Genomic DNA, 19,800 nt, shown 5'->3' on the forward strand with positions numbered 1-19,800 from the left:
AATAAATTGTATAATTTGTAATTACAATGTATTTGTAAAAAAATTGTAAATACGTGTAACTCATATATCGTTGTTCTTTCAACGTAACACTCCTCGAGTAGCAAAAAAATTCAACTGTATTGTCTACTACAAATCTTTATCGCAATAATTATATCATTCAGGAAAGAAATAATTATTTTTATTATAAAATCTTCATCGCAAACTCAAGATAATCATCATATAATTAGGAAAATTAAGATTTATTTATATTCATGATCAATTTTTCCATATCAAAACTATCTGTCTTTAAACATCAAATAAATAAATTTTATTTCTACGGTGACGATAAAAAAAAAGTTGAGACAAGCGATCATTACTTGAAAGTTTCAACCTTTTAAATTTTAAGCCATAAATTGAATTCTATTTGACTAATCCAAAGCGGGAGGATACATCAAACGAATGTACCAACCTGTTGGCGCGTTTGCTGCTAGTTTTGAGCTTGGTGCTGCCGAACTTGGTCTGGGCGAAGGTAGCGGTGGTAAAGGTGAGCGGGGCGGTGGTACGTGGGATGAAGGCCGGTACGGGGCTGGGCGAGCCCTTGAAGGAGCTGGTAATGGGTGTGGGTGAGGGCGCAGACGAGGAACCAGATCCGTGGCCGTTCTGCTGGTTGTTGGACGAACCATTGCTAGCGTTGCTGCCGAGGGAGCTCGAAAACGGCGAAGTTGATTTCGGACTGAGGCTGAGACCGCTCAAGGACGTGCTTACAGCTTCGATCGGCCTGAAGCACTGCGCCTCCGGATTGAAGGTCTTGGTGACCTCGCGATCAGCCGAGGTCTCGTCATGCGGGTCGCCGGTCTCCGAGTAGAGAATCTTCACGGCGTTCAGCTCGCCGATACGGTAGCTTACCTCACCAGGATCAACCCAGACGGCGAGCTCGGCTGGTAGATTTTCCAGGATGTCCTGGATTGGCACACCGCTCTCTTTCGCGGCGCGCTCTAGCACCGGGTCGACCGGATCACCGGTCTTGAGGCACCTGAACGCCGAGCCCTTGAACGGCTTCTCCGGATACCAGTGGCCTTTGAACTTGTCCTTGAGCGCCTTCTCGAGCTCTTCGCCGAAGATGTTGACTCGTCTACGCGGCAGTTTATTGTAGAGATATGATATCACGAAGTTAAGCGCCACCTGCACCTCGATGTGCATCTTGGCCTTCGGTGGGAGAATCTTTGGGCTGTTGTCGTCGCACGTAGCGGCCGCGCTGGGATAACACCGAGGACGTCCGCACGATCGGCCGTCTTGCCACGGGCGAGGGATTGTTCTGGATGGTCGTATACGCCTCGCTAACGAAACTGCCGGATACTGCCGACGCTCCACGACTCGACGGTCGATTTTTCAGTGCGCGCAGACTACCGTCTTGTGTGTCACAATCGTGAGTGTCCGAAGATCTGTAACATCCATAAATAGAAAGACTATATCAGAAATATACCGTATATTGATCGTATATCTTCAAGGCTGCGTTCAGAAATTTCAAGGTGCATTATTCCTCAAATGTTAAAAGATAAAATAATGGCTGCGTCCAGATAAAATTTCTGAATACAGGATTCTTCAAGATTCTTCTTTACTTCTTTATTAAACTGTAGGTTTGTATTACTTTTTGATAAAATTTAAGATATATATCTGCACTCCCTCGTAGACATTCCTATCACAGCGACATGATATGATAGTCGACAAATTCCATACAATTTCGATTCAATCGCAAACGCACTTTGGAATGTCTATTCTATTCCTGCGAATCTTAATTACGACCCTCCGATTCGCAAATGAATGGCAAAGTTTGTCGAATGCCGAATGGGAATATTATCGCGTGGAGCAGCGCTCGCTCGTACGCATTATCAGAGACCGACAATAGGTCGTGCCCCTCTCCTTCTCTCGAGGTGTTCGTTGTTCCTAGCGGGGATAGAGAGAAGTGCGAAATCACGTCGTAGGCACTCGCTCGCCTGTCCTAGAAAAGGGCTCGCCTTGGCCGGCTCTTGGTCGACAAGCGTTATCAATTCCTTTCATGAGTGAGGCTCGCGCATTGAAATGGAACGCGGCTTCCGGTTACTCGCTCCGCTATTTCTCGACCTCGCACGTTCAGGGAACCGAGTCACAGAGCCGGTCGAATCGAGCCGGTCCCTATCGTCCTTCCTCACACCGAGAAATGTCCATAAGGAATAATGCCTTTAAAGACGTGATTATCGACAAAAGACCGATTACGAGAATTACTCTCATTGGTTGCGTTCAGCAAAAAAAAATTGATCAATGAGCGCTCAGTGACTCTTTAATATTGGTTCTTGCTTTTAATTCTTTATTGGATCTAAGTATTACGCAGTTAATGAGAATAATTTAACGAGGAACTAAGTCCCTTTATTATCGTATGTAACTCAATCCATCTCATGTGTATGGATTTAACCGTTTAAAATTACATGCATATTCAATGGGGATATTACAGATTCATATTGTAAATAAGAAATGGAGTAATAACGGAAAATATTTATTTTGCAAAGCATCTGTGTTACGCTACGTGAAAAACGATCCAGTTAAAGAACGCCTGCATAAAGATCGAAGAATTCTCTATAATTGCAATTAATTAAAAATTAATTAAAATCGACTCTAAATCGACTCTGATTCGTTATACGAACTGCTTTGTTGAACTGCACTTGTTTTCTTACGATACGACTTACAGAGATTAGCAAATACACAACGTTCACGTAGACCATTAAGTTTTATACATCCATTTTATCTTTATTTTCGCCACCGTTGACGATACCGAATCAAGCTTTCACAGTTCCGTTATTCTTTTACGTTCTGTCACGTTCTTTTATATTCGAGACTGTTTATGCGAGTTGCCGAGTGTTCGTCGCGTAAATTATGCACGCCGCGAAAGCGACGCGCCCGTCATACGGCGTTGGTCGTATAAAAATGCCCACGTCCGCAAACAGTCCTGTGACGCAAACGAAGAAGAAGAAACGGGATGAGAGGGATGATAAAAGGGATTGCTCTTAGAAGCGACGAGATTGCGCAGAGGACTATCCCGCCATTCGCGAGCCGCCGCCGCAATTGCGGAAGTCACTCTTTCTCTGAATGGCACCGAGAGCGAAAGGTGTTCTTTCCTTGATGTCTTCGTCCCTTTACTCTTCTCTCTCTCTCTCTCTCTCTCTCTCTCTCTCTCTCTCTCTCTCTCTCTCTCTCTCTTTCTGTCTCTCCATTCTTTTCTCGTAAATAGAGATTCTCCGGCGTCTATCAAGAGCTCCTTCACGAGCGGCTGGTATATCCGGCGACCTCGAGCTGAGAATCTTGGAACTCGATTGCCCGTCTTCTTTTGGCTTCTATCCTCCAACCTTTTACGACGAGGACATCGCGGGGGAAAATGGAGCACGATCCGAGATAGGGAGAAAGAGAAAGAGAAAGAGAAAGACGAAAGCTGCAAAAAAGTTTTCACGACTTTCGGGCCGATGACCCTCCAAAGATGCAAGGGTTGATTGAGATGTGATACTTGCTTTTACCGACTTCTTCCATCTTTTCCTTTTACACGGATTTCAATTCTTAAAGCATATAATTGTATGTAATATAATACATTTTATGATTACTATTCATTTTCAGAAGAATTTAATTATTCGAAATTTAACAAACATTAGACATTTTTTCCCCTGGAAATAAGTTACAGCCAATTACTTAAGTGCACAGTACTTATCACGCATGAAAATACTAAAAGATACTTTCAATATTTTAGCAGCTTGAGATAAGTCAAATATAATTATTTAATGGAAAATATGACTTACGTTTAGTATATAAATGTTACAGGGGATGGAGGTAATTTGCGTTTTTACGCGCAACGGTGCATGAATCGCAATGAGATATTTCGACGGGGCAAGATAGCGGAAATGGGTTTTCCAACTTTCTTATCGAGAAACATTTCGTTGCCCTCGTGTCCTCGCGGCTCGTTTCTCGCGGGCGGTTTTACTCAGCGCATCTGCATCGCATACCCGCATTTTTTCTCCCCCGGCCTCTTCCTGTACTTGACTCGGTAGCAAGTTTCCACCGGTGGGCTCTCAGCCAGAGGTGGCGGATATGTAGGTTAAAGTTAGCGGCGGTCTCCATTTCCAGCAGTAGTACATAACGGCGAGACGAGGGTGGTTGTAGGTATTGATCCCGCGGCAGGGTTGCCGGAAGGTTCTCAGGTTAAAAATATACGGCCTTGCGGCTCCCGTGTCTGACCAACTGCCTCGCGAAGTGCCCATAATTTCCGCCACCTTGATTTTCCCGCGATATTTCTCGACCCGCAATATTTATCCGAGGTTTGTCGAGTTCGACATTTGCAAAAAGAACAAAATCACGCCACACATTATTCCTTATTTCTTCCCCTCTTTCTATCTCTCAACTATCTCTGAGAGATATATCTTTTATCTCTTTTAGTAAATTATATTTTAAACAAAATAAAAATAGGACGGATCCAATTTTACGAAATTGGATCTGTCGCTGCAGTTATGCTAATTTTATTATCGTCCGTGTAATTATTCAAGAGACGGTGAAATCGATTTGTGGCAGGTGTCAAAGTGTCAAAGGGATTTTTCTCAGCCGGTCTCTCTTTCCCTCTTTCTCTCTTTCAGGGGAGTGCAATCGAGCTCGGGGGTGCCGGGCTCGGGCGCCCTTTGTATTTACGCCGGACTGAATGGAGGTCGCGTGGCAGAAGAGGTGCCGAGTATGTGGGCCGGAGATAAAACGTCCTTCGGCGAATGAAGTCAATGGAGCGCGGGGGGTTCCCTGGTACAGTCGGGAGTGATCCTCGATATTCTCGACGTGTACACGACGCGGTGGGACAACGTCGACACGCAATCGTGCCGAGACAAAGAAGCGGCGTACTCCAGCTAATTATCCCGCTACTCGCTCGCAATGCGAGCGGCCGTTTGATCGCAGTCGGACGCCGATCGATGTACATACTCGAGCGAGATACCCACGCGACACGTGAAAGGTGACGTATCGTAACGCGACAAAGACGACACGAACAAGGTGATTCCCGACGTCACATCTCTCTACCTATCTCGACATTAAGACGTGATAGAATAACAACTGTTCGTCGTACATAGAATAACAAGTGCTGTTAAACGTAGGATGCAATCGAACGAAAAGACACTGTAGGTTGTGATCGAGCGAGAAACTCAATTTTAATTTAAAAAGAAAAAAGTAAATATACCTTCAGAAATTCATTGCTTCTTTGAGAATTTAATGCTGAATGATTCCATCAAATATTTTTACATGTGAATTATATCACGCTGAAAAATATATTGTATAAATTATAAATAAATTGGAATTATTATTTATTGACTAGATTTATCTCTAAAAGACTCTTTTACGAAAAGTAACATAGGAACTCCAAAAGTGTAATATATAACATTTTTTTTTTATTTGTCTTTTTTATTTATTAATATCTTTGAAGAGAAGCGTATATTTATTTTTATTAATAATATGATGTCTCCTTTTTTTTAATAATGTAGACCAACAATTGTACATTATTTAAATAATTAATAACAAACTATTACATTGATAATAGGAAACTAATATAGCTAAACGCAATAGTTAAACAATATTTAATTCAAATAACGCTCTAATTCAAATAACGCTTTAAATTCCTTCGTCCTAATTATTTCAAAAGCAGGAAAATGAATTAACCGTGACAATCGTTTTCCAAATTACGCACTTGATTTGGAAACGTACCTGATTCCGAATCAATTATAGTAACACGAAATGATCTCTGAATTCAGAATTCAGTGTGGTGGATTAAATCCGTCAGTGCGCGCGCTCAGCTCGCATATATATATATGTATATATATATATATTCGCTTAATCGATCCCCAAAGAAATAGCGGAGAGAGTGGGAGAGAAGAGACAGCGCTCGAGGGAGAGCTGATTTAATTACACCGGCCTGTGCAAATTAGGTCAAGACGACGCCCCGCCGCCCGACGACGTCCCGGGGCGTCGCCGCTCGTTCCGGGAGCGACGCGCGACGCCTGTATCCTTCGGATCGGATAAGAAGCGTCGTTGTCATCGATGAGGCTTTAAGCGACCGCGCACGAGCGAGAAAGGTCCAAAGTCAAGCTAAGAGAGTACGCGGGCCGTACCTGTTTGAGGATTACTCCGGCCTACAGTCAGATAAGGAGGGAGAGGCACGCGTTCTTGCCGCGATTACTCCACTCCGACGGGAGGAAACCGTGCGGAATCAAGTTGCGTAACCTGTCCGCCCGGATTATACAACGAGTCGACCGTCACCGAGTCACGTGCGCACGTCATAGCATTTATCACCACAGTCGAGATGGTTAAAAGCACGCCGGAAGAAATCTGCGTCCGTTCCACGGATCTCCGACGATGGAACTTTCACGAGCAGATGGATCAGTCGATAAAGTGATTGTTTCTCATCCAAATTGTCGTCCTGATCGAATAGATTTAAAAAGAAATCGAATAAATATCACACTTACTTATATATTCGCAATTAAGAATTATCTGCTTGGAAATATCGAGCTTGAAGAAGTACGAAACATATACTTGGTTGAGTCTCGGCATATTTTCCTTCGAGCGTAAAACTATGTTTATTTATAGAGTTATATTTACGTTGGAACGTTTTTATCCGTAAATGGTGAAGAATCCCTTGTGCGTTCGAGAAACCCTTGAGCGTTAAGTATATGGGTGTAAATCCTCCACTTTGCGCTTGCAATTTCTAACATTTCTCTCGAGCACGTGTCCGGTTTGAATCGCGTGACACCGCGATCTGATCTCGTTTTCCACGTAAGCAGATGAGTCGTTCGAACTACACAATACAATAGATTTTGCGCACAATCTACATCGCGACAGTTACACGTAAGGATTATGGCACACAAAAAAACTTGCAGTAAGAAACTCAACATGTTGGATTTCCTACACTGAGAAAAAGATGTACTAAATTTTAATAAATATCTGATTAGTGCCAACTAAACATTTTATACTTACTTACTTACGTAAATATTTACTCAATAAAAAAAAAATGATAGTTATATTAAATTAATGGTGCTTGTATCAACGTATCAAATAAATATATCTCTAGATCTTTAGTAAATATTTCGTTGACGCTATTCAAATAAATGATTTATTAACATTCAGTTTTTGTTCCCAATTATCATTAGCTGATTCGCTTATTACTTACATTGCTGAAGTTTTTATTATTTACATTTCATTACACATTTTATTACACATTTCATTACTCTTATATTGCTGAAGTTTTCTGTGTGCCACGACCTTTTCTTTTCTTTTTACATTCATGATGAACCGAATCTCCCGTAATCTCCCGCAGTCTACACATAACGTAAATGAATCGGAGAGATTTTCATGACGTTCCGAAGGAAACTCGGCGTGAGTGTTTTTCCGCAAATTATATACCGTAATAAAACACTTCGCGGAATCTTCGGAAGCGTTTTCCTCATAACGCTTATTGGACGTCTTATTTATCGAGAATGCGGACTTCCAACAGCTATCGTGGATCGTCCTACTCCACTCTGGAGACGATTCTTATTGAACTTTATTGTGCGGGTTATAATAAACCGCACCTCGTCCCCTCTCTCGGACGCTACCCCCTTGTTCTCCTTCCATCTTCTCCTCTTGCCCCTGTCTTCCTACCGCTCGTCGCTCTTTCTCGAGCGCGGTGCCAGGCGGACCGACAGATCAATACGACACAGTCTCTGCAGACACAGGCGCTGCTGCTCCAGATAACAAGGCGAGAACGCGGACCTGCCCTATAAGCCTCCATTTAAATAACGCCCCAAATACGTGTAGGTAAGACCCTGCCCCTCCCAAGGAATCGGAGATGCCGACCCCTCTCCTAAGGGCCTCTCGGGTTGGATACCCGGACCTGGGCCAAACTAGTATTGTGTTATTCTTTTTGGCCCATCGCCATTGTAATTCTTCTGGAGTTTAACCTTTTCGGAAACATCTGTTTTAAAATGCAAACAAAGCGACGGATAAACTTTTATTCGTACATTAAATTTATAATAGCGTTTAATCAAAAAAATTGAAAGAATATTTGTATATTTTTAAAAACATAATATTTTATGTTTAAAAATAGATATGATGTTACATAAGAGAAATTGCACATTTTTTTAAAATAAAATCGTAAACGGAATAGATATAGACTGCGAATTCCCTGATCTCAGCATCTGTACTCCGTTAGAAAGAATTGAATCATATCATTTTTTTAACTCGACATTTTAAAGAGAGAGAGAAAGAGAGAGATATTATTTATTAAGCGCTCTAATATTAGAATCGAATTCTCTCAAGCACTAAAAACTATACAAAATTGAGCAACAGAATAAGAGGCATTAAAACCAAATGCATAAAATAGAATTACAAAAATAAACAGAGAGAAAGAGAATGATATGATTCACTCTTTCTAAACCGATAGTGACAACTTATAGAAGTGCGCAGTTTATTCTTATTACAGTTATTACGTCTATGAATAAAATATATGTCATCGCGCGTAGTCATGTAGCAGTGAAGTTATTCGTAGTCGTTTATGATGAAAAGTGCGAAACAGAGTTTAGTTCAGAAAGATTTCGGGTAAAACTTTTTTTAAGAGTCTATGCGCCAACTTTTAGAATGAACGATTTATTCGTCATCATTCATTTCTACAAGAAACACGATTTAATTAAACGCGTCATGCAACAACGACGCTGCAAAGAAATCAAATGCATTTCGATCGTACATATAAACTCACAAGCTTTATGAATCGTTTGAATACAGAAGAGCAAATTTTATAGCTTGCGCTATCAAATCGAATGGCGCCGTATTGCCGATCGATCTTATTGCGCGCAAAACGACACTTGCAACGAGACATCGACGTAACGACTTATCGTTTATTTTGTGCAACTCGCGCTAGCGGGATTAAAATTAAAAGTTCCAACAATAAAGCATGAATGATGTTTCATACTTATCATAAAGTCTCTTCAAACACTCGTCCGCGAGAGTTTACCAGAAGCGTCGAAACAACCCCAACAAATGTCCTACAAAACTTCCGTCATATTCATTGTCAATATTTGTTTTATTAGCCAATCGATCGATAAGAACAATCGTAATACGCAGTAACGTTAAGAGACAAGCTTGATTAAACGTTGGATATGCTTCGCGAGAATATGCAGCGCCGTAGAAAATGTGCTAATATTGACGTACATTTTTTTTTTTTTTTTTTTTTAATTAAATCACTGCAGGATTACGATAAGAGATATTCGAATTGAAAGCTATATCTGAAAGCAATTTGAAAGCTAAAATAATTCCAGGATGTTCAAAATAAATCAAATTATGATTTGTTCCAGAATTTAATACTTTCATCCTATGACGCAATAAACTGAAAAGGAAATTAGTAAGTTATGAATGATGAATGGAAATTGATAGCTAACGGAGACGAACACACCGGCGACAATCAGACTCGTGAAAAGCAGAGGTGCGATTTGAGAACATTTTTTTCCATTTCCGGGATGAAATGGCGATTCCCATGTCGGGATTTTCCATCGGGATTGTGACACTCGTGGAATTAATTTCGGCGAGCGGATGCGTTCGACGAAAATTTACGGCCGACGCCGACGCACGCGGAAGTAAACCGAGCGCGTTTCTGCTCGCCGATAATTTCGTCGTCTGTAGAGAACGTTTGAATCGAGTAAGGGAACTCTTAATGGCAAAGAAACAGCCGAGGCCGAGAAGAAAAGAGGAAGAGCGGAAGGAGAAGAAAGACCAAGGAGGCTATTATCCGTGAAAATACGGCTGGTTGTCATCCTCAGATCTCTCCCGAGAGCGACGATCGGATGGCGCGATTCGCGGTTTATATCATTTCTTTTTCCGTCATGGCGCCTTTTAAGAGAAGAAACTGCATCGCCGTTTAGGGATTTTATGATCAATTTGTTCGACGATCGTGGGACGATCTATAGCCGTACGGTGGCCCTCACTAACTCCTCGCTAAAATTCACGTGTTCTGTTATCTGAGTTTCTTGCGTTATTACGGCGCGATTCCAAGTATCTTCCTACGTCCCAGATAGTTTATGTGTAGGCAGTCTGTTGATTTTACGATAAAACGAATCTCGAAATGAAATATCACGCAACTGTTAGCGCCGCGTCAGTCACTGAGCTTTTAACTCGTAATATGTTTTCGCCGCTTCTTCTTTCTTCATTTTTCTTTATAAAACCTGCTGCGCAAGATTACGACGTATCGTCGATTGTATCGTTTTTTGTTATTGCTAGATACACATATGGAGGAAAGTGTGTGCAGACTTATCGTACGTGACTGGAGAATAAAACTTGGGAATTACCGATTACCGGTGAGATAGTTTTCATTGTTCGCAGTCAACACAAAAACCGTCGGAAGATCTCAATAATGATAAATGTGCGATCGATTGTATTTAATTGGAGAAAAAAATGCTACGTGTCGAATGCCATATAAAAAGGTATTTACGATTTAATAAACGTGAGTCACGATCGAGAGAATTTTATGTAGCTCTGCAATTAGATTATTAATAATTAACATCAACGAGTATTTATTATGTTTTAATTACGTCTCGAAAAAATGCGCGTCGTCATTATGTAACAAGAGTTTAAAGTGTTAAGAAGATTCGATAAGAATCGCAGTGACCAATTATCTCCTTCTTTTTTTTCATATCGGTTTATCTTGGAATTTCCGTTCCTCTCGAGGAAATGATTACTCCAACGTTTATGTTAAGTGATATCCGACAACCGCCATATAATCCGATTGGCGTGTAAAATAATTTCCAGTAAATCCCTCAATGGTATAATATATAAATGTTTTTCCAAGAAAGAGAAATATTTCTCTTAAGTTTTCATAATTATATATCAATATTTAATAGAAGCATAATTTTTCTTGAATGCTCTCAGAGGCAAATCTACAAAATTATTAAATATTAAAATGTTTTAGAAACATTTATCTAAATTATTCCTCATACTTTTATGTATCTTCCAGATTCTAAAGAACTGTTTAAGTTCTGTTTTTAATGGTATATATGGAAAGAACGGTTTTTCTGAAGTATTTAAAAATTTAGCTAAATACAAATCTGAAAATAAATTTTGTTGAAATATCCAAATAATTATGTAGAACATACAAACTGATTGCTTATAAAATGTCAAAACTTTTTGTAGCATTTCCTCATCATGTTTGAATTTCTTACATTATTTTGATATTTCAAAAATATTTTCAGATCTGAAACTGTCTAAATTTTTAAATATTTGAGCAATTTTTCTTATATACGTTCTTTATACACGCGATGTTTAATAATATTTAGGCTCTTCTCTAATTATCATAAATATCATCTAAACGACAATTTCGTTTTTTACATAATCAATAAAAAATAGGAATCAAAGTATAATATATAATAACTGTCGAAATTTTGATGCTGAATCTTTGACGCTTAAATAATTCAATATGAATTTTATGTATATATATATATATATATATATATATATATATATATATGTACTATGTATGTGTATACATACCTATGTACCATATTTGTAGTCACGAATTGCGCGTCGAAAATTTTATCGGATTTAAAAACGCAGTTAAACTACTAAAATAATACAAACAATTAAATTTCATTTTTAATACATTCGGTTTTCATCGCGTAGAAATTAACGAATTTAAATTTATTTCATTCTTCGCCTACAACAAAGACAGAAATCCTCAAAAAGGTAAAAGAATTTCTCTTCACGAGGATTATTGTAAAATGAGTTCTCCATACATGAAGTTGTTTAATATCACAATCTGAAATGTCACTAGAGAACCTCTCCTATTTTATTACCAATCGATAATCGCGAGAAACAATTGTACGGGAAATCCCGTGACTATCGGGTACATGTAACTGTTCACAGAATATTGAAGGTGCGAAAACATTCTTTTTTCTCTCTGATCTGTCCAGTATTTTTATCCTGATACGCTAGAGAAGACGCCGACAGGATTTCCTCGAACAGTTTGGGCACGGATGAATGAAGAATTTCTCTCACTGATCAGCGTTTACGACGCAGAACTGCCTTTCTTCCGATTTTTACGCATGTTAACGCTTTTTGTTGTTTCTAGATATAATATCACATTTCTAGATTTATCACTTTCGCTAATCGCTACAATATATTAACTTTACAACTAATACTTTTGCCTAAACGGATGAATGTATTATTGTCTTAATACGTTCGTATTATTGTTACAACAAAACAACACTGAATTAAATGAAATGATTTGGGAATTAATGTTGTGTGTATAGGTTTGTCGAGAAAAAATGAAATTTATGATAATTATTGGGCAATTTCATGCAAGATTACATCGAGCATTATATACAACGTACAATTTTAATTGTATTAACAAATTATGCATTTAATCAATAATAAGTTAATAACAACAAAGTTAATATTTCTCATAAACTCTGTTTGTTTCATATTTCATTAGTTTACTGATTAGTTTACTGATTGAGGATTATATTGTTGAAGATTATATTGTCTTTATTGTAATTACTTTGTACAAATTTCTATTTTTATCTTATTTTTTTTTGCTTTTTTTTCTCCTCCGTTGTGCTCATGCGTATCTTGATTTCACTGAAGGATCGTTTTCTCATTAATGAAAATAATAATAATAATATCTCGCATAAAATTCCAATCGCTGAGCTGGAATATTATATTGTTATTGTAGACGGAGAGAGATATAGAATATACTTTTTAAATATCGAAGGTACAACACGAAGAGCCTCCGTATATGTAAATTATATCCGCTCGAATATGGTATCCAATGCAAAATATAATCGCGATATTATATCCGGCCGGACGAACATATTGTGCCGTTCACTTCGTTGCCTTCGTTGTCGAATGCATAATTAATATATTCAGATATTCCATTGCCGGTTAATTTACTTTAATAAGCTGACATTATGAAAAATGAGAATCTCGATGAGAGCATGTAGCGTTACTCTCGAGATTAATCGCCACGTCTGTGTTCATTGTATATTACGGCACTATTAAAATAGAGAGAAATTATCAAAAGATCGTTACGTCACAAATACGAATTAATTGGCTTTCACGACGCGATAAAAACAAAATGAAACGACAATGAATCTTTGGACTCGTCACAATCGAGCCGACTACGTAAGCGCAATAATGATTTCTAAGTAAAAACATTTTAATGATTTTCAGGAAACTTTTCTAAATAATCCTTTGCATAATAAATGGAATAACTATTTCCTATTATATTCTGAACAAAGTCGGAGTCATCTCCGAAAGGAGCGTGTGTTTCCCCGCGAGATCTACACATACACACACACACACACATACAAGTGCTTATAAGTATCTTGTAAAAACTCTCCGAGAATAGCCGGTGCGTTCGACAAAAAGCACCGTTTTCGCAGCCGCGAATGTTCGTGCGGTTTCCATTGCGAAAAGCGGAAGGAAGAAACGAGCGAGGTGGTGATCGATCGTCGGTGGTCGCCTCCGCCCTCTTACCCCTTCTGGGTAGGAGGAGGGATGTGAGAGAAAGAGAGAGAGAGAGGTGTTCCTGCAGAGAAGGCTAGAGAACGAGTAGTAGCTAGTAACGGGGAAGAGAAAAGGGATTCAACATTGGTGATATCTCACTGATATCCGACCACGTTTCACGATCTGGATTTGCGACGAGGCATGAACCAAACGCTGCCACGGGGTTGGACCGGTTCCGATTACTTTCAGGATTTCAAGAGATTGCGAGATAAAGAATTTCTCGTCTTGTCGAGCAAAACGTAATCTTAGTGAGCAAGACTCTACATCACTTTCTCTGTATTTGAAATTATTTAATTTGTAAAATTAACTTGAGTTATCGATGCAACAATAATATTATTATTATAATAAAAATGTTGAAAATTTTCTAAAGCTATTGCCATAATTCGTTTCTATTGTGATACATGAAATTGCGAATATACCAACTTTATTCTTAAAGGAAACATATAGGGATGAAGTATTAATGTAATGCGATATATATATTTACAGGACATTGGAAAGAATCGACGCAAGATAGATTCTTCCTTGGGAACATTTTTCAAAAGGATATAGAGTTCTTCCTATAAGGAAATATGGGAGGAGAGCGAACGAGAAACTATGTGGCAAGGGAGAGGATTTTGAAGTCACCGATATTTTAACGATAGCATCGGATCGAGATTTGCGATGGATACGAACCCCCCGGGAATAATCCCGGGAGGATTGTACTAACTCGGATTACTTCCATCGAAACATTGAAGCCTTACACGAAACTACGATGTAAATGTGAAGGTCTTTATCGTATCTTTCTAACCATCTCGATCGAAAGGTATTTCTAATCGCGAAAATCGCCAGTGTGATGATCTCCATCTGCAAATTATCTCCACAATAACGTAATGTATACCCGACAGGCCGTTCGAGATGAATTAGATCCAGAGATTCAGGGTCTCGTTTTATTGTCCGTCTGAGATCGCGCGAGCGCGCGAGAAGAGGCGACCGGAAGGAGAACGGCAGGAAGAAAAATAAAACGCCTCGAAGACATAGACCGATCGATACTTCTTCCCATGCAACGGACGCACCCTGCACCGACGACGTAGCGACGGTGCTCGGCTGCAAATGCGATCTCTCGCGAGTATCTCCGTGAGACATTAAAATTCTACAGGACTAGATCGGCGCGCATTAATAAAATGTACCGCGAAAAGCTCGTTCGTTCGCGAAGAATAGGAAGAGACGTTCACGTCAATGCGTCATGTAAAATATTCACAATTATTATACGAGCGGCTTATTTTTTCAAATCAATCTCGCACGTCAATCTCTAATCTAGTTTTGCTTCCTCAATGTCGAGCATTTTTTTATGTCTTCCGTTACTGTTGCAAATGAAGAATATACACTGTCGCTTCTTTTTTTTTTTCATGAACCTGTCGATTTTCCTAGTTCAAACGTTTGTCGCAATTTTGTACGCAATAATTGTAAATTCAGACAACTTAGACGGCCAATAATATGTCCGACGTTACGTAAATATCTCGAATCTAATTGGACGAACTATTAATGCTCGATTGTTGTGTGTGCGAAACGTTCTATTCGAGGGAAATTTGCGATTGCGGTTTCGTGGCGCGATACCTTTACAAATTATAACTAGCTCGCATATTTCCAAGCCAAGGTTAGAGCCTGTTTGGCCGGCATTTTAGTCTAAGAATTTCTGGTATTTCCTACTGGCAATACGCGCGCATAAACCCGGAAGGGCATTGCGTCGATTCGGAGGGCGGTCTTTCGAAACGCTCACGGTGCGTAATACCGTAAACCGTAACCAGCACCGCGGAAACAACTTCGTTCCATGTGCTATAACTTGTTTTATTCGTGTACTTGAGAGCGTTTTACCGTGGCACGTACGAGCTTCCTCCGAGAAAAGTAAAGGTGAAGGAGTGCACGGGGGAGCGCTAAAACGCGGAAAAGTGTTGGTAAACAACGGCAATAATGACGACGGTGGTAGAAAAGTATGCGCGACGGTAGAAAAGTACGTGACCCGACTACCGTCGTCCGAAATGCATTTTTTCATTTCTTCGCACTCGTATTTTTTTCTCCCGCGAATGAAAATTCCACGATTCGACACGAGGGCGGATAAACATCCATCGTGCGCGACGAACTAGCTCCATAATTTTCTAGTAGCCTGAACCTTGGGAATTATATTTTATGTTCCCCGAGTTAATTGGCTACTTAAAGCTAAATTGGTTAGAGTCTGATATTTATCTCCAAAATAATACTCCCATTAAAAGATTGGATCTAATTAATAACGTACGTGTGTGTTACACTCACATATGCACACTTTCTCAAATAAATTATGTAAACTTTGCGAGAATCTCTCGTTACCTTAAATATCTCTGTTGAGTATTAACAGACGTATTATGCAAAGATAGGGGAAGAATTCTTGTTCACGGGTCACTTCCTTATTCGTTCAGCCGTGATGGGCTACGTCCTCAAGACCTGTTTACGTAAGTATGAATAAGACGTGCTGCATTCTAACGGTGATCTATTTACGTCCACTGCTCCCCGAAATCCCAGCTCGCAGCCGGACCGAACGCACCTAATTTTATATTCGGAGCAAAAACTCCGGGCACCATTGCCAAGTAGAGCTCCAACAATCGATCTCTCACCCCGCGTGACCTTTTCCGCGTCAAGATCGCGTCGATGAGAAATATTCACGAGGATAAGTTTTCGAAATAAAATCGGATTTCGAAAATGGTCCGACGTGTCCGACGAGACGGCTGAAGTAAAGATGAGAGCTCGAGAGAATAATGGCGGATTAATCGGACGACGCTGGGGAAAATGTGGAGAACGTAGGGAATGCGGATTCACGTGTCTCGACCTAATCCCGTTCCCGTCGTAATTGGATCACGTGGAGAAAGAGCGAGGCCGGAGCTTAGCTTAGTCGTGAATTAATTCTGTTGACCACGTGGAAAGTTCCTTTGCATTCGAGGACAGCCTGTGGCGAAGCCTATCCGAAATGAACAAAGTTCCTCCTCGCAGAGGAGAGGAAGGAAGATGATGTTACTCGTAAAAATTTGATGACTGCCTCGATGCAACAATGGTATAAGATAAGATTTCACAGTTTCTACAAAAAATCGACAATGTACTGTTGCTTTTGGCGCATTTGTCTCCGCTTTCTGCGCATAATTCGCGCGGGTGATGCGAACAACGTTCTACTACTGTAAGACCTGAAACGCCCGACGGATTTAGAACGAAATATTAATCGTCGGCGAATGAGTAATACCTCCAAAAATATATTTCGTTATAATTAAAACGACCGAGTTTATCGACCACGATCGTCAAACTCGAGACATCAGGTTTTTCGCATTCGACCTCAATCGTTATTATTATTATTATTATTATTATTATATTATAATTATATAATTGATTGTTGCGCAGTACATGTACTATTAAATGTCAAAGGAGTAATCTCCGAATTAAGTTATTTTTAATTTGTCGAAATGTAAATCAATCCATTTCTGTGATTAAATTACATAGGTTAAAAGTAAACAACATTCACATTAATGTATGCACTTAATAAATAACAAATTTATCAAATTTAATACATTTCTAAAGTTAAAGCGTTAATTCCATTGTTTTAATTAAACCAATAGCATATTGAGTAGAAGCAATGGCGATTTATAGAAATGATTACCAAATAACTCAAACTGAGTATAATTTAACATGACGAATTCAACAGTGTGCGCGATTATTCGCGAAAAATATTAGAACTGTAGAAACGCTGCGCTATGGATTGCTCGTGTTCATATTCGACGATATTTCAACAATCGATAGACAGACACTCCATATCGATAGTTTCGATGATTCCAGAACTGGATATCGTGCTAGCCATATTCTATGGATGTAATTTTAATTAACCGTTCCCCGAGTTCGACTCTAATTATCGCAAGGTTCGATACGTCCTCGCGCAGAGAGATAGTTCTCGCTTAATATATCGCCGATACTTTACAGGAATACAGCGTCGAATATGTCGAAGCGTAACTCAAAACGATGATACAGAAAATATTACTGCTTTAAAAATTGCACGGGATAAAATCATAAAATCGTAAAAAATTACGAGGCGATTTTTCCCCGAATGGAACTACAAAATTCCAAGTACCGTTATAAAATAACTCGCATCAAATTGAAGGATGCGCTCTATATTAAATATACACGTTTTCATTATTTTCTCGGAGAATTTAATTGGACTCTTTTGTTTCAATTGACAAAAAAGTGTAGTTATTGAATTAAAAATAAGCATGATGAAATCGAGAAACGGATGTTCGCCGAAAGTATTGAAAAACAAATCACGATCGCATTGATATAAACCTTTCTTATCTATTCGATGAGAAATGATAATGAAAGCTTAATTATTATCTGAGTCACTTAAGTTTGTAAGTTTCAAACTCTTTTGATTTCTTGCAAAATCCTAATAATTATGAAATTAATTCTATAAAAATTAATTTTTTCACAAATTTTTAGCACATTAATATCTCTTTACTAGGATGCCTGATTGAGCATCAAATTATTAAATTGCTCGTCAATGCGTTTCTAAGTTTGAAAAATCAAATCGGCGCGCAGTTCAAATGACTACATATATAATAGATATATAAATTCACATGGAAATTATTTAAGCATCTAAGATCCAGCTTCGACCTTTATATAAGCCTTGACTATTACTTATTCTGTATTCACATTATACGATCTTAATAAATCGTTTATTACTGTCTAAAAATTAAGATTTACATTTCGATAATACTCAGTATCTTTATATACTTTGATATACGTTTATATTCTGTTCTATATAATTTTCACCATACAAGTAATATGATACACACATTTCTCAGTGAACCTTTCTTATTACGATTTCTCCATCGAAGGTAACAGGCGATTTCAATGCGGTCGCGCTTGTCGATTAATGAACGGGGTCAATGGAAAGTGCGAGTGTTCAAGAGTTCGATTAATCCTTTCGATTTCTATCGGCATTGACCCTGCCCGTTCGTAGCCGATCTATTTATATCGCACGCGCGAATCGAATGTTAAACAACGTTCCAGCAATCATCCTTAAATCATTCGCGGATCACATCTCGGATTAATCCTGTTATCGGCGAATAATCGATTCGAAGGTTCGACGCGCCGTCGAGTAATTAGCAATGGTTTGCCTGGGTTACACAACGAACGACGAGTCTATGGATCGGATCGAGTTTCCATTTGGTGATGAAAAATCACGAATGTGTGATCTTCGATCACACACATCTGGCTGGCTGGCTGGCTAGCTGACTGGTTTCTCATCGCGGAAGTATCGGCCAGCCGATAAAAGCTGGTTCAATGGTCGCTCATCGGAGAATCGTGCTTCTGGCGCTTCCTGCGTCGACCGCCGGTTGGCAACAATGAAAGTGCTCGATTACACGCTCGTTATATAATTAAGATTGTTATGTGTGCCGGCGGGAGTAAGCGCACAAGCGCTACATTACCTTGCAGCTGGATGCTGCGGCGGACATGTATCATCACGGCGGGATTCGGAGTGCATCTGGTGCAGAATTTTGAGAGCGTTTAACGAAGTTAACCAAAAGCATAGGATAGAAAAAATAAAGACGTAACAATAATAGGGAAAAACAAATTAAATTTAAATATCCATTATATCTTTGGCTAACAAAATTATTTTTTATCATAAGCGCATTAATTTATTCATATTTTTGGACCTCTGTTATGTTTTAATTCATTTACATCTGATTTATGTTAAAATTCTTCACATTCGTGGATTTTTGCCTGCGTACTTAATATTTTTGCGATCTGCCAAATTCACAATTGCTTTTTTATATTCATAGAAGAATTAATGACTACGATTAAAGTAAAAGATTTTAATGCTTTCATTTAAATTCAAACTTATATGTATACAATCGTTTCTCCTAATATTTATCTTTCGATTTCTCTTTCACATTCGCGCAAAACTTCGACTATCGCGGCAGTTTGCGGAACGCAGCTTTTCACGAATAAGGCGCTTTTATCGAAAGCCTTTACCTTATTTTTGAAACCATCCACAAGGTGAAAATTATTCATCCAAGTGGAAATTTATCGCGGCGCTTTATGCGCGTGCACGCACGACGGTCATCGCGATAATGGCTTTATCGCGATTAACGTCGCCCACCGGCGTCCGATATTACGCAGTCCGTGGCTTTGGATCGGAATCGAGGGGAGGGAATAGACCGACAGAGCAAGCACACGAGGAGGAGGACAATGTACACGACTTAAGCATCA

At 39.3% G+C, this 19,800-nt stretch overlaps 1 protein-coding gene across 4 annotated transcripts in view; it reads right to left on the minus strand.

The window, feature by feature from the left end:
• The window catches only part of LOC105152368 (uncharacterized), an 82,283-nt gene that overhangs the window by 10,909 nt on the left and 51,574 nt on the right, over nt 1-19,800 (minus strand). For 3 of the 4 annotated variants that reach the window (XM_011066609.2, XM_087406068.1, XM_087406067.1), the window contains one exon: nt 449-1,421. In XM_011066609.2, coding sequence (XP_011064911.2) covers nt 449-1,179 — 731 coding nt within the window. In that variant the 5' untranslated portion in view covers nt 1,180-1,421. Of the gene's footprint in view, nt 1-448; nt 1,446-19,800 lie in introns of all 4 variants that reach the window. The other variant, XM_087406070.1, reaches the window with a different exon arrangement.

The sequence above is a fragment of the Acromyrmex echinatior genome, chromosome 4 (assembly GCF_024713525.1).
Source record: "Acromyrmex echinatior isolate Ae372 chromosome 4, ASM2471352v2, whole genome shotgun sequence".
NCBI lineage: Eukaryota > Metazoa > Arthropoda > Insecta > Hymenoptera > Formicidae > Acromyrmex > Acromyrmex echinatior.